Here is a 23,968-nt window from a genome sequence, read left to right as displayed (position 1 = left end):
TGAAGACCGTATCCTTGACGAACATCTTCCTGATAGCACTATCTCCCTGATCTATAAAAAGTTGATTAACAATCGGGCTGACCTATTGACCCGACTTCGGGAACAGTGGATGGGAGATGGGTTGGAACTTGATGATGAGGATTGGCAATCGGCCCTCTCCTCTCCGAAGGAGGTGGCTATACCGGCTCGACTCCGTCTGGTCCAATTGAAGATCCTTCATCGAGTGTACGTGACGGGACCGCGACTGATGGTGATGGGCTTTTCCTCCGATGGACTGTGTAAGCGTGGATGTGGTTTGCGTGCTACTTTCCTGCATATTCTTTGGGAGTGTCCGATGGTGGCTGCTTATTGGGTGGCTGTGCTTGATTTGATGACAGTGGTGACAGGGATATCCTTGCGTCCGGAACCTCGTCGCTGTCTTTTGAATGTTTGGGAGCCCACGGATTATTCGGTGGCACAGACTAGATGGGCCACCCTGGGCTATATGATTGCAAAGCGAGACATTGCGCAACTCTGGGGGGCCTCCAGGCCCCCTGCCCTCTCGCAATGGGAGGATAACATGGATTGGTCCATGTTCCGTGAGAAAACTGTCTATGTGGCCAGGGGCAGACCCAGGGCATGGGTGAAGGTGTGGGGTCAATGGAACGAATACCGTGGCGACATTTGTACTCCTCCCCTTGTGGACACTATCGAGATTACCCTATCTCCTTAGGCTAGCGTTCCCGGAATCTTCATATAGGGACTGAGCTGGTGTCTCCGGCTCTCCCCCCTTCTTCTTCCTGATCTCTGCCCCCCTCCCCCCCCCCCCCACTCCGCACTCCTTAGTGCTTAGGATATTGCTACTGCACTTCCGCTGCTGTCCCCCCCTTACGTCCCTTGGGCTGACCTTCAGTGATACACTCTCGCCTTTTTGTATGTTTGTTCTTTCATATATAAAACCTGTTTTGGTCCTGTATGTAATGTGGAGTATTGCATTGTTGATTGACGGTTACCTCTGCGGGCATATCTGATATGTGTCTACTCCTCTTTAGCGGCTGGCCCGTGTGGTTGTAGGCCCATCCTTGTACCTTTTTGCTTGCTCAAATAAAGGTTTTTAAAAAAAAAAAAGAAAAAAAGAAAATGGGTTGGGATTCTGGCATAGAGCACATTGCTGGAGTTCATTCTGCTTGTGATTAGGGCCCGTGTGATGGTACGTCTGGTGTCTAGTGTTATGTTATGTTAGATGGGTCAGCTGCCCCATCTAAGGGGCGTCCCGGCGCTTTAGAAAGCAGGAGAATCGGCTACCGCAGGAATGGTCTCGCAGCTATAACATAACAGAGCAGTCTATCAGAAAAGATAGGTTTTGATGGCCTTTCTAAACGTCAGATGGTCATTTAAGCCGCGTACCTGGAGTGGTAAGGCATTCAATAATTTTGCCGCAAGATAGCGAAAAGAGCGTCCTCCCATCCGCGAGCGCTTTATTCGAGGAACCACTACCAGGTGCTGACCCTCCGAACGCAGGGTTCGCCGAGGGATATAAGTGGTCAGAAGGGGACAGAACATGGGTGGAGATGCGGATTTCAGGATTTTAAAAGACAAACAAAGGGTCTTAAATTGAATCCTCTTCTCCACAGGTAACCAGTGGAGTTTAGTAAGGGTATTAGAGACTGAGTGGAAGCGGGGGAGCCCTATCAAGGATCTGGCTGCCGCGTTTTGCACTCATTGCAGTCTTCCCACCTCAGCCTGATTAGCCCCTAAAAGTAGAGAGCTCACATAATCCAATCAAGAAAGGATGGAAGACTGCACTATGAGCTGACGGGTGGGTCAAATTTTTTTTAAATCGGCTTAAGGTTCCGAAGAATACCGAAACACATGGCGGCAACCTTTTTAGTGTGAAGGATAAAATTAAGAGAGGAGTCTAGCCAAACTCCAAGGTTTTTTACCTCACTCTTAGGCTCGGGAGGGTTCCCGAGAATCTCAGGGCACTATTTATCTCCCCAGGCCGAGACATCCTTTCTTACCAACAAGACCTCAGTCTTGTTGGCATTGAGCTGTAGGTAGTTACATGTCATCCAGTTGGTTACTGCTGTTAGGCCCTGTTTAAAATTGGAAGCACTCAGCCCTGAGTAGTCACTCAGCAACACCACTAACAGAGTGTCGTCCGTGTATGAGACTATGGATAGCTCCCACCGTTTGGCGACCTCAGCCAGTGGCTGGACGTAAAGATTAAATAACGTCGGACTGAGTGCAGATCCCTGGAGTACTCCCTGCTCAATTGATCGTTCCTTTGATAGAAACGGGGGGGTGGAGACTCGGAAGGACGTTCCGGCCAGAAACGCCCTGAACCAGTCCAGTGCCTGTCCACAAATCCCTGCCGCCTCCAGTCGATACAGCAATACCTCGTGTGAGACCGTGTCGAAGGCAGCGCTGAGGTCTAATAGAATCAGCGCTGCCGTCTGGCCGGAATCCATGATGGTCCGAAGACGTTCCGTCACAATTAGGAGCGCTGTTTCGGTGCTGTGGCCCGCACGGAAGCCATGCTGGGAGGCGTCCAGAGTGGTATTTGAGCAGAGAAATGTTGTTAGAATATTATTCATGTGGGACTCGGCCACTCTGGCTGGCCAGGGAAGCAGTGAAATAGGCCTAAAGTTTTCCGGTCTTGTGGGATCTAGCGTGGGCTTTTTAATAATGGGAGATTCCCATGCCTGCTTCCATCTAGTGGGTATAGTGGCAGATTTAAACGATGAATTAATGATTTGTCGAAGGTGGTTGAGTATAAGCGTGGAAGCTTCTCTGAAATGGGCATGCTTTAGAGGGTCTGCAGGAGAGCCCGACTTGATTTTCCTACAGAGTCTGAGAAAATCATCCTGACTTAAGTCAGATATAGTCATAAGTTTATTAGTTGGCCCGATATTAGAGGAGATTAGACCGGGAGTGGCTGGAAAGGAGCTATAGATAGTTCGTACCTTATCTATAAAGAAGGAGGCCAGTTTTTCACAATGCATGTAGGAAGCAGTCGTCGCCACAGCAGCTTTTTTGGCGCTAAGGTCCTTCAGAATTTTAAAAATAGTTTGAGGGGTTCTGACTAATTCTGATCTCATTGGCCTAGTAGGGGGCTCGCGTCCTACAGATATTTCTGTGATAGTTCTTTTGTGCGGCCAAGTATTGGGATTTTAAAACCGGGTCGTACGCTTTCCTCCATCTACGTTCAGTTAGTTTACATTCTTTCCTAAGAGTGGTAAGCATCTCATTGTTCACATTTCAAAACAGGATGCACACCTTTTGTTTATTAACACTTACAAACATTCTTCCACTTTAATAGCCTCGTGCTGACCGGTGAGTGCCAAGCCCAGGAAGCACTCTTTGACTGTAACACCATAGCAATGGGGCGACATCTCGCCCCAATCGATCGCACTATTTAGTTGTGCCGATCTTGGCAATTAATTCCAAAACATGCTCCATTTTCATCTTTCTCCTCGTACTTTTTACTCATTTTTTTCAATTTTAGTGTGCTTTAATTCCACAGGCGGAGTGATCATGCAATTTCCTAGGTTTCTAGTGCTCCCACTGTGCCCATCCGGACCTCTTCGAAAGAACACGACATACGCATTTCTTCATTCAGGCGCAGTGTTTATTTTATCAAAACCCAATGCATTTCGTGCTTTGAAAGCACTTCTTCAGGGGTCACTACAATCAAATAGAAACAGTCTCCAATTAATACAATCACTGTAATTGCACTGTTTGTTTTGTGCTCGAAATTTTTCACAACGTTATGCGCAAACCGGTTATTATTATTCAAATAAACAACACTCTTCCTTTCTGCCATACCATCAACAGCTTGCATTTTGAACTTAAAACAGGAAATTCACACCCTTCATTCCCTCCTGGTTAAGTCACACTCTCCCAACATGCTATTACCACCCTCATTCTTCCCCATATTTATAACAGCCTCAGTGCTTCATGCCCCATTTAACATCTCGCCTTGTTTGTTTGGTTAGTTATATCATGAGTAACAGCTGTGTTCACAACACATAAACGGTTTTTAAATTCATGAGAATTTCATTGCACTTTTAAGGTGCTAAGAAGTGCCTGATGGGTAATGTAGTTTTTTCGATGCAACAGCAGTAGGCGGAAGTAATTGCAATGTTGAAAAAAGCGCGAAATTCACAAACAGTGTGATGAGTGGGTGGGGAGAAAGAAAGGGTTTTAAGTGAGAGGAAGGGAGGGGCGAAGATAAGACTGGTTTGAAGACGCTCGGAGGATGGAATGTTTTAACAGATCAGAGCAGGTATGTTTACAGCTAGCAGAAATTAAATGTTTCTCGAGGGAAGCAAACAATATTTCAGAGCAGATGTTTAGTAAAGGTACAGGGCTTAACTAACCAAACAAACAAGGCGAGATGTTAAATGGGGCATGAAGCACTGAGGCTGTTATAAATATGGGGAAGAATGAGGGTGGTAATAGCATGTTGGGAGAGAGTGACTTAACCAGGAGGGAATGAAGGGTGTGAATTTTCTGTTTTAAGTTCAAAATGCAAGCTGTTGATGGTTTGGCAGAAAGGAAGAGTGTTGTTTATTTAAATAATAATAACCGGTTTGCGCATAACGTTGTGAAAAATTTCGAGCACAAAACAAACAGTGCAATTACAGTGATTGTATTAATTGGAGACTGTTTCTATTTGATTGTAGTGACCCCTGAAGAAGTGCTTTCAAAGCACGAAATGCATTGGGTTTTGATGAAATAAACACTGCGCATGAATGAAGAAATGCGTATGTCGTGTTCTTTCGAAGAGGTCCGGATGGGCACAGTGGGAGCACTAGAAACCTAGGAAATTGCATGATCACTCCGCCTGTGGAATTAAAGCACACTAAAATTTAAAAAAATTAGTAAAAAGTACAAGGAGAAAGATGAAAATGGAGCATGTTTTGGAATTAATTGCCAAGATCGGCACAACTAAATAGTGCGATCGATTGGGGCGAGATGTCGCCCCGTTGCTATGGAAGCACCTCATTGTACCACGGGCTGGACTCCTGAGAACGAGCTCTGATCCAGTCAGCCGGGATCAGTAAGTCCAGGGCTTGGGAAAGCCAGGTACAGAAGTTCTCGTAGCCCTGCTCGGAGTCACCGCCTACTGCAGGGGGGTCAGCTTTAAGCAGGGTGTAGAAATCTTCGAGGTGTAGTTTTCGCCATGGACGTTTGAGTACCCGATGGGCACTGCTCATGTTAGACGGGTCGTGTATGGGTAATGACATAATAACCAACATGTGGTCAGACCAGGGAATTGGAATAGGCACCTCTACCGTGACTTCATCTAGATTAGAAAAGATGGGGTCCAAAAGGTGACCTCCCCGATGAGTGGGGCTCATGACTAACTGACGGAGTTGAAATGCGGCAAGGTCGGCTAATAGGCTGCTAATCTTATTGTCTGTAATGAGATCGAAATGGAGGTTTAGATCCCCAAAGATGTTAAAGTTAGCAGTCCCTATTGTCAAAGAACATACTGTTTCTACAAGGGCTTTGATGAAGCTACTATCCTGTCCAGGAGGTCTATATATCAGGATACCTGACAGCGTTAAATGGGGGTTTATCTTAATGCTGTAGCGGGCGCATTCGCTTCCCTCAATGTCCATCTTGGTAAATCGGCATAGGTATTGCGATTTGACTATAACCGCGATACCTCCACCCCTGGATTGTCTATTCAGAGAGTAGGTAGAGTACCCCGATGGAGTGGCCAAGTTGATGACAGTATTCATGTCATCTTGGAGCCAAGTCTATGTAAGAAACAGGATATCTAGTGAATATTCCTCAACTAAGTTGTGCACTTCCATATGATGTTTAGCCAATGATCTAATATTAAGCTGCGCTATCAACAGTCGTTGTTGTGGGCGGGTGATAGTGAAAAACGGGAGTGCAGTGGGCTTAGGGAGCGTATATCCACAGGTACATTTTAGAGCACCCCTTATGTGCTGAGGAAGTGTCTTGATACAAGATGTTGATAAAGTATTAAGGCTTAAAAGTATATCCCTGGAATAGGTAAATCCAGCCAACTCGTCACAGCCAGGGTCCCTGGCGAGAGGCGACGTACTGGCGCGGACGGGCGCTGACGGGCTTGTCTTTGGTGCGTCTTCGGCGCGCAATTGGCCATTTGAAGAATTTACATAACATGGGGAGGATGTGGAAGCATGAGGAGGTGACAGCGTTTACCTAGGACTTCATGGTGAGGTTGGTGTCCAGGATGAAGCCTAAACTCGTAATTCAGCGAGCTACCAGCTGGAGTTCCATGGTGAGCTCTTACTCACGAAGAGCAGCATGTCAGTTTTCTTGATGTTGAGCTTGAGGCAGTTTTCTTTCATCCATTTTACCATGCTGGTCATGCATTGTTTGAAGTTTGTCTTTGTGGTGATGGTGTCATCTGAGAGGAAAAAAAATAGGGGTGGGCAGAAGTGGCAGAATTTGGTTGTGCGGATTTCCATGGAATTACATTAAAATTCTGCAAGATTTTGTAGAATTCTGGGACAGAGCAGAATGGGCATTTGGTACTAAATTCCTAGCACAAAATGAACCCATGCATCCAAAAATGGATGCGAGGATGCATTTTGCACTAAGAAATCAAACAGCGCTGCCAGTTACCAAATGCACTGCAGTGCATACCCCTCGGCGCTCTTACATACTATGCAGTGGTTACTACACAGTATGTAATGGCTTTCAGGGGTATGCACAGTAAGTGCATTTGGTATTTGGCACCGTAACGCATACTCCTTGGCACTCTTACATACTTTGCAGCGATTATGTAAGGCGACAAGAGGAATGCCCTAAAGGGCATACCCCTCGGCACCATTACATACCCTGCAATAATCACTGCAGAGTATGTAATTGCACCAAGGGGATATGCCCTGCACTGCATACATCTTGGTGCCCTTACATATTCAATGTATATATATACTCTGATGATGGTGAGTCCTCCGCCTGGTTTATGGGGTCAGTCCTGGTGCAGCATTTTGTAACCAGTAGAGATGGCTATGGCGATGTCCGGTGCCGATGTGGGATTGAGCCAGGTTTCGGTGAGAAAGAGGAGGTCTGGTGCATTGGAGTTGATGGAGTGAGGGTGAGCAATTTTATTTTAAATTAATATTTATAAATTAAATTAATATAGTAGAAAACTTTTAATATTCAATTCAATTCTAATTAGAGGATGTAATGTGTTGTAACGTTTTATTTTATTAGTTCCTCAAAAACATTAATTGTTTTTAATCTAAAAAATGAACTTTCATTACATTTCCCTATTCTTTCCTCTAGGGAGATCTCCGCTCCTGAGGTGGGGATCTCCTCCAACATATGAAAAGTTACTAATACTAACTTTACACTTGTAAATTCAGTCATAGGAGGTGCCACCCTCTATTTGACTGTGTTGAAAACATGCAAGTTTACACCTAGGTGTAAATTTCCACTCAGAAAATGTGAACAGCGAAAAATTGGAGAGTTACTCATTGGCGTATATGTAGATCTACGCATGTAAATTTAACTTTGTGAATGGGATCCAATATGTTAAAACAAGATTCACTCAGGTTAGGATGAACTGGAAGAAATTATTACATTCTGGCCACCACCACATTATTTTCAATGCCCAGAATAACACAGTCATTCCGATATTTACAAATATCCTTCTGGAAAACAAAGAAAGACATAGAAATGATTAAATATGGACGACCCATTAAAGATTTTTCGCCCTTTGCAAAACATGCGTCAAGAAGATCAAACTTCTAGAATGTCTTCACAGAAACTGCACTCCTATCCCTCAGACGACCAAAAAATTAGCCAAAATAATTGCCCAGAGCATACTTAGCAAACCGTGCATCAGATTGAGAGGCACTTCCCTGAAAGCAGAAGTGATGCAAACCGTTTGTACTCATCAAACCAACTGACAGAGCTAGTATGCCCCAAAGGAATAAGGGCATTAAAACGAAGAGTTCCATCATCTGTATACCCACCGATGTATAGGTCACAGAAAATGCCAAGCTTGAAAAAAGAGCAGACACTCATATCAATAACATGCAGGACTAGAGCAATGATCACAAAAACAGAGACAGACAAGCCAGATGGTGGCAATTTCACCAGTTTAACGCCACCAAAAAGACCCAAGGGTCAGGGCTCCTAATAAGATCTTCTTTGAACTAAGGGGCAGAAGATTGTGTGAATTAAACCAGAAGCAAGCAGATTTCATCACTTCAGATGGGTTCCTAGAGAAATATTGGATTCAAGTTCAGGCTAACCTAGATCCAGTGTGCGTTATCCCCTCCATCCATCACAAAGTCTTCAAAGACAGGATGGGGATATGTTCCCAAGGCAAACGCACATCGTTTGCCCCAATTGTTAGATATTGTATATAGGTGTCATTTCCTTTGCAAAGAAAACAGAAAACAGAAAAATTGTAAATTGCAATATAAGCATGTTCACAGTTGGACATTCTGCAGTTTACTTACCTTCTCTAACAGGTACTTGCTGTGCCTCAGCTCTCAGCAATTAACATTGACCCAAATTGCATGTTGTTACTCAAGGTGGATACTACTTCCTTCTTACACAGTTGGGAAATACCGCTGACCATCTTCCCTTTAACAGGACGTATCTGCTTAGTCTGTACAGAGACTGCTTAAGAATTCGACCAAAACATGCGTTACTCTGAGAAATGCATCATCCTCTCAAATAGCTAGCTTTTAAACGACCAACTGTAACTGCTTTGGGGTGGTATAGCTGTTGAGTGCCAGGCATGCAGCAGTTTAGAGGTGCTGTGGGGATGGGTGCAGGTATGTAAATGGAAAACACACAATGCTTTCGCCTCGCCATGCTGCCCCAGAAACGAATGGTAGAGATGAAATGATACTGTACCTGATTAGCTCTGGAGGTGGTCATGGGATCGGATGGAGAGGGCTTGGGGCTACTTGGTGAAGATGGCAATGTCTGGGAATAAAGCAGGGCATGAGCAAATCAACCATTTTAAAATAAACACTTTGAAAATAACAAAAATGAACAGCATGAAAAACAAGTACAAATGTCACTAAAAATAATTAATTGTTATATCTAATCAACTTGACAAATAGCATTGTGAGAGATTGAAATGCTATACACAGATTTAGACGATAGATGTTTACTTTATGCCAATAAAAGTGATCAAGTGTGTGAAACAATTGTTCCTTCTAAAAAATGAGTCTCAGAAAATGTGACTTGAAACAGGTTCTATAAGGCTTTCAACAGTGACGTTTTTAATGAAATTAAAGAACGATGGAGGTGATCAATCAGCAGGTTTAAAACTCCTCTTTAAAAAATCACGTCACAGAAACTGTGCAATTTGAATTTACAGATTTACAGCTGGGATCAGGACACTAGTTGTTACTACAACACCCTACTACGGTGTTAAATGGAAGAAATTAGCATGTATAAGACAAATGGTCCAACTACGGTAGGTTAGACATAAGGATGAACTGAATTGTATACCCTGATATTAGAATTCGAGTCTTAAGTTTTAATACCCACTTAGTTGAGTCAATAATGATGTCCTAGCCTGATGGCTTCCTTGGATACCTTTCTTCTCCGTTGTTTCCCTCCTGCCTACAGTAAGCTGCATCGTTTCAACGTATGTGCACTCAGAAGCTTGCTTTTATTCACATCAATATCTTTAAATCTCAGCAGTAGCTAGGAATGGTCCAGCATGTGTGTAACAGGCTCATTTGACCCTCATTAGTGGTTGTTTTTTTACTAACGCTCCAGGGATGGAGCATACTTCCATGCTTGCATTAGGGCCCACAGTGTCCTTGCCACCCCGCCAACCAGTGTTTACATATTATTACTCTAGATGTCATGTTGTCTAAGAATCATCGGCATTACCCGCCCCCCTGGCTTCCCACTTGCTCCATTTGTCATGAAGCAAGGACCTGCTGCTGGAGAACTCCGACCTATTTCAGACAGGACAACCTTTTGAAGGCTTCGCACAGCCTTCAGAAGCCTTCAATTTGATGGAAAATGCACACCCCGCCTTCAGTCTCTGCAACTCAGATGCCATCAGTTCCCCAACAGTACAGAATCCCAGTAACATCATTCTACTTCCCAGGGCTTCAAACGGTTTACTAAACAGTTTCTTACACTTTACTTAAAAACCTCATTCTGGACCACAAATGAAAGAACACATGCACACATTCTAATATACACTGACAACTCAAGTCTATATGGATCATCAATAAAAAATGCTGACATTTTTCCTTTTCTCTTGCATACTCAGGTTGTCTCTAGGAGGAACTTTTAAGGAACTTGTCTGAGTATTAAAAGTCTGCAAAGACTACTGCAACACGTTGACTGACCACGCAAAGACAGATTCTGATTTGCAATGCACTGACAAACTTTGACAGTTACCCTCATTCCCAGACTCTGCCACAGTCCCTCCATTTGCGTATTATCATTCTTTATCCAGCTATACAACACAGGCTTCCTGCCAATTGTTGCTTACAGCTGCAATTCAGGATCACAAGCAAGCAGACCCTTGCTCACCAACGTTCCCTTGGAGGTCTGTCACTACTTCTCTCTTTATCGCTGACATTTCCATGGTTAAGAGGATCTACACAAGGCCCTTGAAAAGCACCTACATGAGGTCTCTCCTAAAGAAGTCCATGCTTAGCTAAACAATCCAAACAACTACAGAGCAATGGCTGATGGACCACCACTGAGTAATCAGATCACTAATGTTGCATTCACCTAACTCAGTGGCTGTATTGACGGCCAGCAGTTCCTCTGTGAGGTTTAGATGAGCGTTCACACATTACATGACACAGAATCTTCTACTGTTTCACTCAGCACTCTAAAACTAAAGTGGACAAGAATGGAGTTGCCATCCTGCTACTTCTAGAATTTTTTTTCATACAGCTGATCACCCTTCACTATTAAGATGCCTCAGAGATATTGAAATTTAGCATTAGTCTTTTGACTGGATTTCCTCTATCCTCCCAACTACTGTGTCCAGCGGGTTCCATGTTTTCTCCAATCCTTTTAAACAGCTACCTCAGGCCTCTGCTTGTTGCATCTAGACCTTCTTCCTAACCTGTTATAACTCCGAGGATGGCACTCTCACTTTCTGCTGAAACTGGCTCAAACCCAGATCTTGCCTCTCCACTGTCCATCGCTGGAAGACCAGAACCCTCCTAAACTTAACTCCAGGAAGAGAAATACTCATATGTAGCTCTATGGGATACATAATTCGCCCAAATTGATGACATATGAAACATGGCACCCTGCGTTCAACAACATGCAGAGTGGGAATTCCTGTTGTGCACTGGGAGTTGCCTTCAACGCCATCTCAAGTTGCTTGTCAAGAGCTCCTTCCATTAATGAGGAACTCTCAGTAAAATGTCTTCTTTCCTTTGCTTCCCCCAAAAGGTCCATTCAAACATTGTCCATGTGGTCTCAGGTCCTCTGGGATGGTTAGGACCACTTTATACAATAAGTCAACGCAAAGAATCTCAATAATTACATATTCCAGCAATCACCCATGAAACTTTTCCTACAACCTGCACGGTCTTTGCAACTGTACTGGTAAGAAAGATTCTTTAAGGGAATTTGCATTTTGATTGCATGTATTGTTAAAAGAGGATATCCCAAGAGAATATTCAAGAATGCTTGTGAACAGGCTTGCCCTAAATAGACTCCCTTGTCTCCCCTAAAGACAAAGATGATCACATGAATAGATTTATTTTTGTAACCAAATTCAGGCAGGCGGTAACAACATTAAAATAAATAAAAATACTAATCGCTGCTAGGGCATTCAACAAACTTTGGACATTACATTAGTGAGATCTTTATTTGCCTTCAAGAGTGGCCAACATATAAGGGAAGATGCTAAATGAACCACCCCCTCTTCGTCATCAGCATTGTGGAGTCTTCCACCTATTGTTGGACACTATAAATGTGAACAATGTGGAGACTGCACATGTTTTGTGCCCATGTGAAGGATGTAAATTGGGCTAATAACACAGAAGGTTAAGGCACACATCTTTGAACACAAGAGAATAATCAGATGCCATATGGCCAATGCTCCCCTAATACAGCATTTGAAGCAGCATTATCAAAGAGTGGAGGACATTGTGCTGCAAATCACTAAACTGGTAAAAATTGACCCACAGGGCGGCATCCTTATCATGGGAATGACATTGAGAGAATGTAGACGTACAGATCCTCTGGAATGTGCCAAATTATGCTTGAATGAATCAGTGGAACTGATGTTCCAGATGAATATGACAGAATCTATTATTTTTATTATCCTTTCATGATGCTGTTTTAATCTTGTTTTCTTCTTTTAAATGCCATGTTATTTTAAAAATGGGTCCACTTGATAGTGAGATATCCTTGTTTGCCACATATGCCATATATCTGAATGTGTAGCCTTCATAATCATATACATTTTTCTATGCCTATGCCCCTCTTTTTACACCGCTTTTAACACTAAAACCACCCTCCAGAGTGCCTGGGAAATTTTTTTTGTGTTTTTATTTGACATTCTCTTTTCAGTTAATTTCTTTTTTTTTTTAAGGGTTGGTCATTTGTGTTTTGGCACGCATGGCTTATGGGTGCTGTCATTTTGCGCCATGCCATTATTGTTATTAAAATGGGCAGCGCGTCCTGCTGCCTAAGCTACTGACAATGTTGGATGCGATGTTGCAATTACAGTCTTGCTGCTCAGTTACTGTTTGTGGCTATGATTTTTCTGCCCTTATTTTTGTTTCCCATTAAAAACAGTTAATTTCCACTGCCTCAAGTTTTGACTGCTATGGGGCTATCTCAGTTTTGTATTGAGTTAATCTTTGTTTACCCCAGTGATACTCACAGTAGACCTGGATGCCACCTGTGACCCTTCTGCACTTTACATGTGCCCCCTGGCCAACAGCAGAGCTTAGCCTTTGTTTACTCAACTCAGCACTAACATTAAAAGCAGGCAATCATGTATTCAAAGGTTAATTACAGTTACAGAAAGGAAGTAACAAGGGTGCCCTGCATCAATTGTCTGCAGGAACACCTTAATTTTCAAAGAAATCTTGAAGCAAACTTGTAAAAATATGATGTCTCTTCAAAATTTAAAAAGTATAATGAAAAACCGTTTCACCGTAATACATTAGATTAAATCAGTGCCTTAAAAAGCATTTTTTAAACATTGATAGTTCTCAAACATGAATTTAGAAACATTTATGCGTCCCCACCCCCAGGACAACAATGCCAGTAATGAACTAAGAGGCAAGTCAGCTGTTATGTGCATCTTTGGATAGCTGGTGTTGCTATTATACATGGACAACATTATAGTTTATTAAATCAAACAGAGGAGAAGATTGAATACAGCGTATATCCTGAAGTCATATATCTCAAGGTCCTCTTTTATGTGATAATGAAGAAAAAGGAGGGAAAGTGAAATGAAACAAATGCCTGGGATCACACAAATTGGTCAAGTGGGGAAGCTGGAATTGATCCATTGTTTCTGGTTCCACATTGTGCAATTTAATTCAGCCACTAGACGTTCATGCTTTGCTTCCCCTCCGCCCACACCCCCTCGCCTCCACCCTCAAAACACTCCCATCATGATCTCCACCCTGCTGGCCTCAGTGCGGTCCTTGGACAGACCACACTAAACTTGGGCTTTTAGGGCTGGGAATGTGTGTATAGGAAGTGCAATACAGCAATCCTAGTTTCCTCCCACAGCTAACACTAAGATCCAGTTTGGGGCAGCTTTACCCAAAATAAACCTAGAGACACCATTCTGGTAGAATAAAACAAGTGTTTCTAGCAACCAGACAAATAATAACAAATGAATAATTTGAGCATCATGTTTCCTTTTCTTTTAAGTAGGCCTGGGCAGTGAACTTCCCTCTGTTTGCAGAGTTTGCGGAGTTTTCTGCACTCCGCTGAGGTCACGGAGTGCAGCAGAGTTTTTCCCCGCTCACGGACGTGAACTGTAAGTTTGTGAGCGCGAGCTGCAGCTCGGGTAGAATTTCTACCCGAGTTGCAGGAATACCAGCACAAACTGTAGTCCGCACTGAAACTCAGCGATCTATACCCAGGCCTACTTTTAAGAGTGCCCACAGTGTTATATGTAAGAACCCAGAGAAAGAGGTCTGGTAGAAGAAGAACAGTGCATATGCAAGTATTATCTTGCCATCCTGTTCTCTGTCTTTCAAGTGTGCCCCAAAATTTTATATCTAAACCCATCAGACCTATCAAAAAAACGTTCACACTCAAGCAGGATTTAACATTGTAATATTAAAAAGGATGCTCATAGCCCCTCTCTCCCCCCTGCATTTTGTTGGACATTGAGAGAGAAGACATGTCTGCCTATTCAGTTAAGCCTATTGTTTTCTCCTGGGAAGCATTTCCACATTTTTGACACCTATTCAAATGCTGATTACTGACTGGTAAAAGGTTTAGAGCAAATGCTAATTAGCCTCCTCGTGCTTCCTGCAGGGACAAGGTAACTTTCTAAAAGTTACCCTTTCTTAATATTTATTAAAAATCTGACGCCACCATTTAATTGGATTATTAATAACTATTACAAATATGTGTTTAATTATTTTTTTATAGCTAATTTCATTCCTGAAATACAGTGTCAGGGTTTTAATTAGGTGTGGATGAAATTTAATTACACAGAAGTAATCTGAGTAATTTCAGTAACTAAGCATTAAACTTGTGATGCCAAATTACAGAAAATATGTGATTGCTCCAGCTTTAGTAATTCCGAGTACGTTGGGGCAAAAATCCTACAGCAGGTGCACAGGAACAACAAACCTAGAGAGAGCGTATTGTTGCTGGCTACTGCTCTACGTGTCCTGTAGCATTTAGTTCTACTTAATGGAGGCTGAAGTGTGAAAGCCAAGCAGGCACGCCGTTGGCACACTGAAGGCGCACCAAAGGTAAGCCCGTCTATGCCCGTCCTTCCTTGGACCGTGCCCAGTGCCTAGACCCCTGGCAACCCAACCACCCACCGGTACATCAGCACTGAAATTTCAGTTCTTACCCCCGGACAACGAAACAACTCCATCTGCACCTCCCCACGGTCAACAGCAGGACCTTTTTTCTGCCATTATTGCCCCTCCCACTGCAACACAGACCCCTTCGCCCTGGAGCCCCAACCCACCGCCACAGTAACTGGTCAACTTGAATGCCTGCTGATCAACAATCGATCACTCCACAAGTATGCCAGCAAGATCTTGGACACCATCACCTCCCTCACACCCGACATCGTCTTCCTCACTGAAACTCGGCTGAACCCAGCATCAGCCCAACATTGCCACCGCCACATCTAACAAATACAAGATAATTCACCGGGACCGCACCAACAAGTACGGTGATGGAATAAGCACCATCTACAAAGAGTCTCTCACCTGTACAGCCACCACTGATACCACCAACCCCATCATGGAACACCTCAACTTTCAGATTAACACCAACAGCAAAAGAACGGTTAGAGGCACCCTCACCTACAGATCTCCTGGACTACGACCGCCTTCTGCGCAGCCATCTCAGACTACATCTCCACGCTGTCCATCAACTCAAAAGACTGCCTCTTTCTCTGCAACCTCAACTTTCACCTGGAACACCTCACGACACCAACAAAACCAATCTACTCAAGCGCATTGAAATAATGGGGCTCTCTCAACTGGTCATGGACCCCCACACACATCACCGAACACAATCTCAGCCCCATATTCCCAGCCAGCAACAAAATCAGGTCGAGCCACACCACCAAAATCACTTGATCTCACCACTCCATTGCTTTCACATCACGACCACCTTCACCACACCCACTACCCCAACCAAAACCCCCTAAAAGAGCTGGAGACTGATTAGCAGGATCCCAGTCAGACTAGTCAGAAAACAGAATAACACCAGCAAAAAGTGGGGGTAACCATGAAAGCAGATCCTACTTTCCTACATTCTCCAAAAATTACAGCGGGTTAACCCCAGAGTTCAAATCCCACAAGCGCACTTGCAAGCATCTTGTAAGGATCTGGCACACCACCAAAGCAAACAATGACGGCTCTATCTTCAAACTAGCCCTCAACAAGTACCACAGGCAACTCAAGACAGCCAGGAAAAAAGTCCTGATCTCCCACCTGTACATCAGCTCCAAACACAGCAAGGAACTATTCTGCATCATCAAGGAATTTTCCAACCTCACAGCCATCAAGAATACCACCACCTCCTCTCAGGAGCTCTGTGATTCCCTAGCTGACTTCTTCTACAGCAAAATCAACACCATCTAAGAAATCTTTGCCCCCCCCAACCCTCTGTAACCGAACTCAACAGACTCCTCAACCCACAAAATCTCACTAAACACATGGGAACCTCTCTCTGCGAACACAGTTGCCACCATCATGGGCTTCATCCACTTAGGAGCTCTCAATGTTCCATGCGCTCACCACTTTTCAACCTGGGAAAAAACACCATCTGCAAGGAACTCAATGCATCCATCACCTCGGCCTCCTTCCCTGAAGGATGGAACATATGAAAATCAAACGGCTCCTCATAAAACCCACCGTGGAACCCAAATACCTAAACAAATACAGCCCCATCTCTCTACTGTCATTTCTAGCCAAAGTACTCAAAAAAACAATAAACCTCCAACGTACCACCCGCCTGGTTATCAACAACCCACTGGCCCCTCATAATCCGGATTCTGCTCAAATCACAGCACCAAAACAGCCCTGATTGGGGCCACACACGACGTAAGAACTCTCCTAGACAGGGGAAAAACCATCGCCCTGATTCTCCTCGATCTCTCAGGAGCATTTGCACTGTATCCCACTTCAACCTCTTGTACGGTCTTCACCAAATGGGATCCAAGGGAAAGGCCTTGAATGGATTGCGTCCTTTCTATCTGGATGAACACAAAGCGTTCACCTCTCACCCTTCACCTCGGGTCCAAAAAACATCATCTGCAGTGTCCCACAATGATCCTCCCTACGCCTGACCCTATTCAAAACCTATATAGCACCATTGGCCACCCTGGTCAGATCCTATGGCAAGAACATACTTTCCTACGTGGATGATACTCAGCTCATCCTCTCACTCTCCTCTGACCTGACTAACACCAAGTCTAACTTCCATAGATGCATGACCAGCTTGGAAGCTAGATGCAAAACAGATGCCTCAAACTTAACACAAACAAAACAGAAATACTCATCTTTGGAAACAACAACTCCCTGTGAGATTACTCCTGGTGGCCTATAAAGCTGAGCCCTACACCCACAGACCATGCAAGAAACCTCAGAATCATTCTGGACAACAAGCTATTGATAAGAAAGCAGATAAACGCTGTCTCATCCTCTGCGCTTGCTCAGGAAAATCTTTAACGGGGCCCCATCTGCACCAGACACACTGTCACCCAGGCCCTCATCACCAGCCATCTGGACTACATGGGAATCACCTCACAACTACTAAACAGATTCCATACCATCTAGAACACAGCAGCCAGGCTAATCTCAACCTCCTGAGACAGGCCCACATCACCTCCCACATCAAATCTCTGCACTGGCTCCCCATAAGCAAACAATGCCAGTTCAAACTTCTCACCCACTCCTACAAAGCCCTAAACAACAAGAGACTGGCAAACCTCAATCACAGGGTGAACTTCCACTAACCTGCCAGTATGCTTTACTCCTCATCCCTCTTCTTGGCCCAAAAACCCTACATTCACAGGAGCGGTGGCCACGCCTTTTCACAATTGGCAGCCAAATCCTGGAATGGCCTCCCTCCCCATCGTCACATAGCCCCTACCCTTCAGTTCAGGAAGGACATAAAGCCCTGGCTCTTCGACTAATCCATCTCAGCAGTAGCAACCTCCCCTCCCCAGCGTCTGGATACCCTCACGGGTGATAAGCAATTCTTTACAAATCCCATTTGATTGGTTGATATTTTCTTAGCATATGCCGCATCTTGCACTAAGCAAATAGCACCAAATGCTGGATTACGCTTCTTTCTCATGTAAATACGCATAATTAGGAGTACTTTTGCTGTAATTACCCTAGAGAGAATTACGCCAGTTATGTCGACCCCTAGTTTTATTCTGTACTTTGGGTTTCGACATATGACTAGGCCTGAATGGAGCTCGTGAAGTTTCACTCCACGGAATTCTGAGGAGTTACTGAAAAACTCAGCCAAATTCCATTGAGTTCCGAAAGCGGACAGAGTGTTCCAAGATTCCTCTGTGTGTAAATTGGTAAAGCCTTAAAGAAGGAACGCCTTGAAGGATGAAGATAAAAACCCTGGAATATAACAAGCAAACCCGTGGCTCATGTTTATCTGGCCAACTACATGCTGTTGTTGTCAGCTCACACGTCCGCACTGTTTTACATCCCAGTTTCCAGGAACAACAATTCTCAGAAACCAAAGCGCGGTCGTCTTCCTCCCAAAATCACCTACCAGAAAGCCCTGTTGCCCCTTTGAGAAGTTCTACTCAGGTGGCAATAACAAGGTTTGGGTCGGGTGGGTCAGAGAACAGGGGGAGAAACCTTCTTGACCTTTTGGGTAAAAAATACAACGCAGGGCCTTCTAAATCAGTGAAGCGATTTGAGGCAACTGACTCCAGAACCTATGGAAGTGTGTGTCATGGGACAGGGTACGTTAAACATGCTAGGGGAGAGAAGCGGACACCGGGATTCAAAAGGCACCAGAGAGGAGTGAAGTTGAGATAGGAGGAACAGAGGGACTCTCAGAGAGCCTAAAACATTCCAAGGGTGCACCCCCGGGCACCAACAGAGTGTAATGTTACCCCAATAATAACCACTGCTTTGCCTCCTACTCACCCCCAGAGTTACAAGTAACCCCACCATACATACAATACCACACCAGTAGGCTCCTGAAAGAGTGCAATGTTGCCTTTACGGACTAGCACTACTCTAACAGTTACCCCTACCAAGAGTACCAAGTCACCTTCACAACCAGCACTGTTACAGCGGGAGACCATCGTAAAGAGGAAAATCACCCCAACCCTCACCCCGGGCGGAGCTGGTGTAGTGCCACTACGCGGAGGTCCACGGAGTTCGGCAAAAACTCATTTGAACTCAAAAAGTAATTTAAAAAGAAATAAAGTCACTTACCTGTACTGCGACGTCCCCGGGCTGCCCTCCTCCTCCTTGCTGTACATCTTGTGAGGACTGCGCATGCGCATTTCACACAAGATGCATGGCGAGGAGGAGGAGGGCAGCCCGGGGATGCTGCAGTACAGGAAAGTGACATTATTTCTTTTTAAATTACTTTTTAAGTATTTTTTATTAGGGGTGGAGGCGGGGAGCTAATTTAGCAGGAGGGGGGCTGGCTAACTCCGCTCCGCTGCGGAGTAGGTGTTTTGTCCATACTCCGTGTTCTCAGCAGAGCGCGGAGTAGGCAAATCTCTGCACACTCTGCTGGCGGAGTGAAGAGGAGTTCTCTGCCCGCCCTTACCCCACACCCATATGTGTCACACACACGACACACATACAAACAAAATCAACACAACTACACCTGCGGGCACCACAGAATGTGTGAATTCAGGACAGAGCACCCTGCGTCACACTGTAATGACCGGTTACTCACCGGTAATATTCATTACTCCGAGTCGTAGCCCTCCCCGTCCCAGTCCTAACTACATGAGCATAGCTCCTCCCACCAGAAACTCCCAAGCAACTTGAAACCCATCCCTTCCCTCCAGGCCACACCCATACCCTGAGGCATATAATCCAGTGACCTGCCAATCAACAACCTGTACCCAACAAGCACAAGAAGCCGAAACAGGGAGGGAGGGATGGGAACCTGGACTGGGACGGGGAGGGCTACGACTCGGAGTAATGAATATTACCGGTGAGTAACCGGTCATTACCTCCTCGTCAGCCCTCCCCGTCCCAGTCCTAACTACATGAGCAGATACCAAAGCAATAATCGGCTTCACTCAGTAGCAAAAAAAAAAACAGACTTTATTAAAGCACAGAAAGTCACACCACCGGAGTAGAACGCAACACAGCATCCCCAAACCCAGCAGAATCAGTCCCCCCAACCACCAAACGATAATGGGACATAAAGGTGTGCGGAGAACTCCAGGTAGCGGCCCTGCAGATTTCAGCCATGGAAGCCCCCTGAAAACAAGCCCAGGAAGCCGCCACCCCCCGAGTCGACCTCCCCTGAACAGACCCAGGAGCCAACACACCACAGGCCTCATATGCAGCACCCACAGCCCAACGCAGCCAACGACTGAGGGTAGCCCCAGAAGGCTTAAGACCCTGACCAGCCAGGCCAAAGGTCACAAAAAGGGATTCCACCTTACGAAACGGCCCAGTACGCAACAAATAGATCTCCAGAGCCCTCCGAACGTCCAAACAGTGCAGCCGCACCTCAACCTCTGAAAGAGGATCAGGACAAAAAACAGGCAAAACCAGATCCGCAGAGCAGTGAAAAGAGGAAGGGACCTTGGGAACAAAGGAAGGATCAGGCCGCAGTACCACCCGATCAGGAAAGAAACGTAAAAAAGGGGCCGAACAAAGCAAGGAGCCCAATTCCCCAATCCGCCTAGCCGACGTAATAGCCACCAGGAACAGCACCTTGATCGTCAGAAACCTCAAAGACACCTCCAGCAGAGGTTCAAAGGGAGCCCCCTGCAAAGCCCCCAAAACCAGAGGCAGATCCCAACTAGGAGCAAAGGACCGAATGACAGGCTTCAGAAGGAAGCAACTCCGCAACAAACGGGACACCAGGGGAACCACCGGGTCACAGACCGAACCCCGAAAGGCCCGAACAGCAGCCCACTCAGCCCTCAGGGAGGACACAGCCAGACCCAAGTCAAAGCCGTCCTTCAAAAAGTCCAAGACCAATACCGGATCCACTGCCAACGCAGACCACCCACGCGCCGTACACCAAGACTGAAAAGAAACCCAATGCCGGGCATAGGATTTGAGAGTCGAAGGGCGCCTTCACCTCTGAATAAATTCCGCCACAGAAGGAGAACACCCCAACGCCACAAGGTTCATCCTCTCAACAGCCAACCCGCCAGCCTCAGGCGGACCAGACACTCCAGAGACAGAGGGGGAAACGACAAGGGACAAGGGACCACTGGCAACCTCCAGCAAGGCCCCACTGCCAACTTCAATAACAGAGGGAACCAAGGCCGCCTGGACCAATCCGGAGCCACCAGGATCACCGAAGCCCGATCCAACTTGACCTTCAGCAGAACACGCGGCAGCAGGGCAATAGGGGGAAAGGCATACATCAGGCCCCCCTCCCACCTGAAGGACAGGGCATCTACCCTCCAAACCTCGGCAGAGCGAACCAGAGAACAAAACGTCTCCCTCAAGGCGTTCCCCGGGGCTGCAAACAGGTCCACCACTGGGACCCCGAACCGGATCATCAGGCAGCGAAACACATCCTGAGACAGGCACATGTCCGACAGGGAAGGAAACACCCTGCTCAGGCGATCCGCCTCCGAGTTCAAAATCCCAGGCAGATGTAAAGCCCTCAGAGACAACAAGTGAGACTCCGCCCACAGGCCTATACTTTGAGCCAACAAATTGAGGGAAGCCACCCTCGCGCTCCCCTGGCGGTTGATATAACACACCACCACCGTGTTGTCGGACCGCACCATCACATCCCTCTGGAGGACCCAAGGCAGAAAATGAGACAACGCCAACTGAACCGCCTTCAATTCTCGCCAATTCGAGGACATTTCGGCCTCCGGCACAGACCAAAGACCCTGCACAGACTCCTGACCCAAGACCGCACCCCAACCCAGTACGCAGGCGTCGGTCGTCAGGACCAACCTCACCTGGGACACAAAGGGTGAGCCCTGCAAGAGGTCCGATCCACCAGCCACCAGGACAACTCCCGGGCGATGGACACACCCCCCGGAACCAACAGCTCGTAATCCAGAGAGGCCGGATCCCAATGCTCCAGAAGATGATTCACAAGGGGGTATAAGTGTAAACGGGCCCAAGGAACAATCATCACAGTTGCTGACATCAGCCCCTGAACACGCAACCACTGGCGAGCCGTGGAAGACCGAGCCCCCAACACCTTCTTCAGTTCGTGCACAAGAGTCAGTCTGCGGGGCTCCGACAGGAAGACCTTCCCCAACCTGGTGTTGAACACCCCCCCAATGAACAACAGTTCCTGAGCGGGGTGAAGATGGGATTTCTCAAAGTTCAGAATCCACCCGAACCGTTGAAGGAGACTGCAAACCTCCCGGGATTGTGACTGAGCCTGAAGGAAAGAAGAGGAAGAAATCAACCAATCGTCCAAGTAAGGGAAAACCTGTGTACCCTTAGCATGCAACAAACCCACCAAGGTCGCCAACACCTTAGTAAACACCCTCGGAGAGGCAGACAGGCCAAACGGCAATACCTGGAACTGGTAGTGATCCACCCCCACACAGAAACGCAGGAACCTCTGCGAATCCGCGTGCACAGGCACATGAAAATAGGCATCCCGTAGATCGAGAGAAGTCAGGAAATCCCCCACCGACAGGAAGGGAAGAATCAACTGTAGAGTCACCATTTTGAAGGACCGATGAGGGACACACAAGTTCACCGCCTTTAAATCCAGGACCGGACGGAAGTCCCCATTTGGCTTTTGGATCAAAAACAGGATTGAGTACACCCCCCGACCCTGTTGACTCACAGGCACCCTCACCACAGCACCCTTTGACACCAAGTCCCGAACTCCGTCCAATAGAGCACGACATCTTGCCAGAGACCTGGGAACAGGGGTAGCTTTGAACACATCCACCGGAGGAGTCCCAAATTCTATTCTGTAGCCCAGTCGTACCACCTGCAGAACCCACAGATCCCGAACGAACTCCTCCCAGACTGGCAAAAAAGAGGTGAGGCGACCCCCAACCGGCACCTTCAAGGAATCCATCACATAGTCACGACTTGGAGGGACCTGCAGAAGAGGAAGCACCTTGTTGACCCCGGGACTTGTGGAAGGAAGGGACACCCCGGCCACGTCCCCTACCACGAAAGGGCTGAGCAGCCATCTTAGATTGAAACGCTTGCCCAAAAGCCCGCTTATAACCCGCAAACTTCCCTTTCTGAGAAGAGCGGACCGGAGCCAACAACTTCTTGTCCTCAGCTGTCTTTTTAATCAAAGCTTCCAACGGCTCCCCAAACAGCTTAGAGCCCGTGAAGGGAATCTTCATCACGGCCGCCTTCTGAGCAGCTTCCGCCTTCCAAGACTTAAGCCACAACTGCCTCCTAGCAGCAACCGAGGCACCAGCAGCCGCCGCCGCAGCACTAAGGGAGTCGAAGGACAAGTCAGCCATGAAACGCAATTGTTGTTCCAACATGGACAAAGACTCAGAGGGATCCTCATCCTGCATGAGCTGCGCAGAAATACCCTGACAGTCCTTAAGAAGCGACTGAACAAGATAGCTGGTGTAAGCTGCAGACCGAACAGCCAGATTGGAGGCCGCAAAGGACCGCTTCAAGGCCCCCTCAACCCGCTTGTCCCCAGGATCAGAAGGTACCGCATCCTCAGACACCACCAGGCTCTGAGACGCCATACCAGCCAGCAGAGAATCCACTTTCACCACAGCCGGAAACTCCTCCGTGAATCCCTGCAAGGGATACCTCTTAGCCAGAAACCGGGGAAAGGCATGCCTGTCAACATCCTTCCACTCCCCCTCCAGCACCTTCCTCACAGACGTATGAATGGGGAGGCTTTCCGGATCTTTCTTCAGGTAATTGGCGAAGAAGTCTTCAGACTCTGCACCCACCACAGGATCAGGGAATCCCAGATTGTCCCGAACATGCTGCAAAACACAGCGAAGGTCAGCCCCTTGGACAAAACGACCCTTCACCTCCTCATCAGAGTCAACATCCGGATCTACCTCAGCCGAGGCATCCAATTTCTGTCTCTTAGGCCCCTTGGGAACATGAGCCACAAAGGCCGCCGCCACAGCAGCCTCAATCATTTTCTGAATATCCGCCATGGAAGGAGCAGAGGAAGA

At 46.4% G+C, this 23,968-nt stretch overlaps 1 protein-coding gene across 6 annotated transcripts in view; it reads right to left on the bottom strand.

Moving 5' to 3' along the window:
* The window catches only part of NOVA1 (NOVA alternative splicing regulator 1), a 635,377-nt gene that overhangs the window by 105,457 nt on the left and 505,952 nt on the right, over nt 1-23,968 (bottom strand). For 5 of the 6 annotated variants that reach the window (XM_078659424.1, XM_078659420.1, XM_078659421.1 and 2 more), the window contains exon 4: nt 8,863-8,934. The exons of the other annotated variant lie outside the window; for it this stretch is intronic. In XM_078659424.1, coding sequence (XP_078515550.1) covers nt 8,863-8,934 — 72 coding nt within the window. The remainder of the gene's footprint in view (nt 1-8,862; nt 8,935-23,968) is intronic. 6 annotated transcript variants of the gene reach the window in all.

Source organism: Lissotriton helveticus, chromosome 9 (genome assembly GCF_964261635.1).
Source record: "Lissotriton helveticus chromosome 9, aLisHel1.1, whole genome shotgun sequence".
NCBI lineage: Eukaryota > Metazoa > Chordata > Amphibia > Caudata > Salamandridae > Lissotriton > Lissotriton helveticus.
The sequence above is the reverse complement of the archived record's forward strand: the minus strand, read 5'-3'. Positions and strand labels throughout refer to the sequence as shown.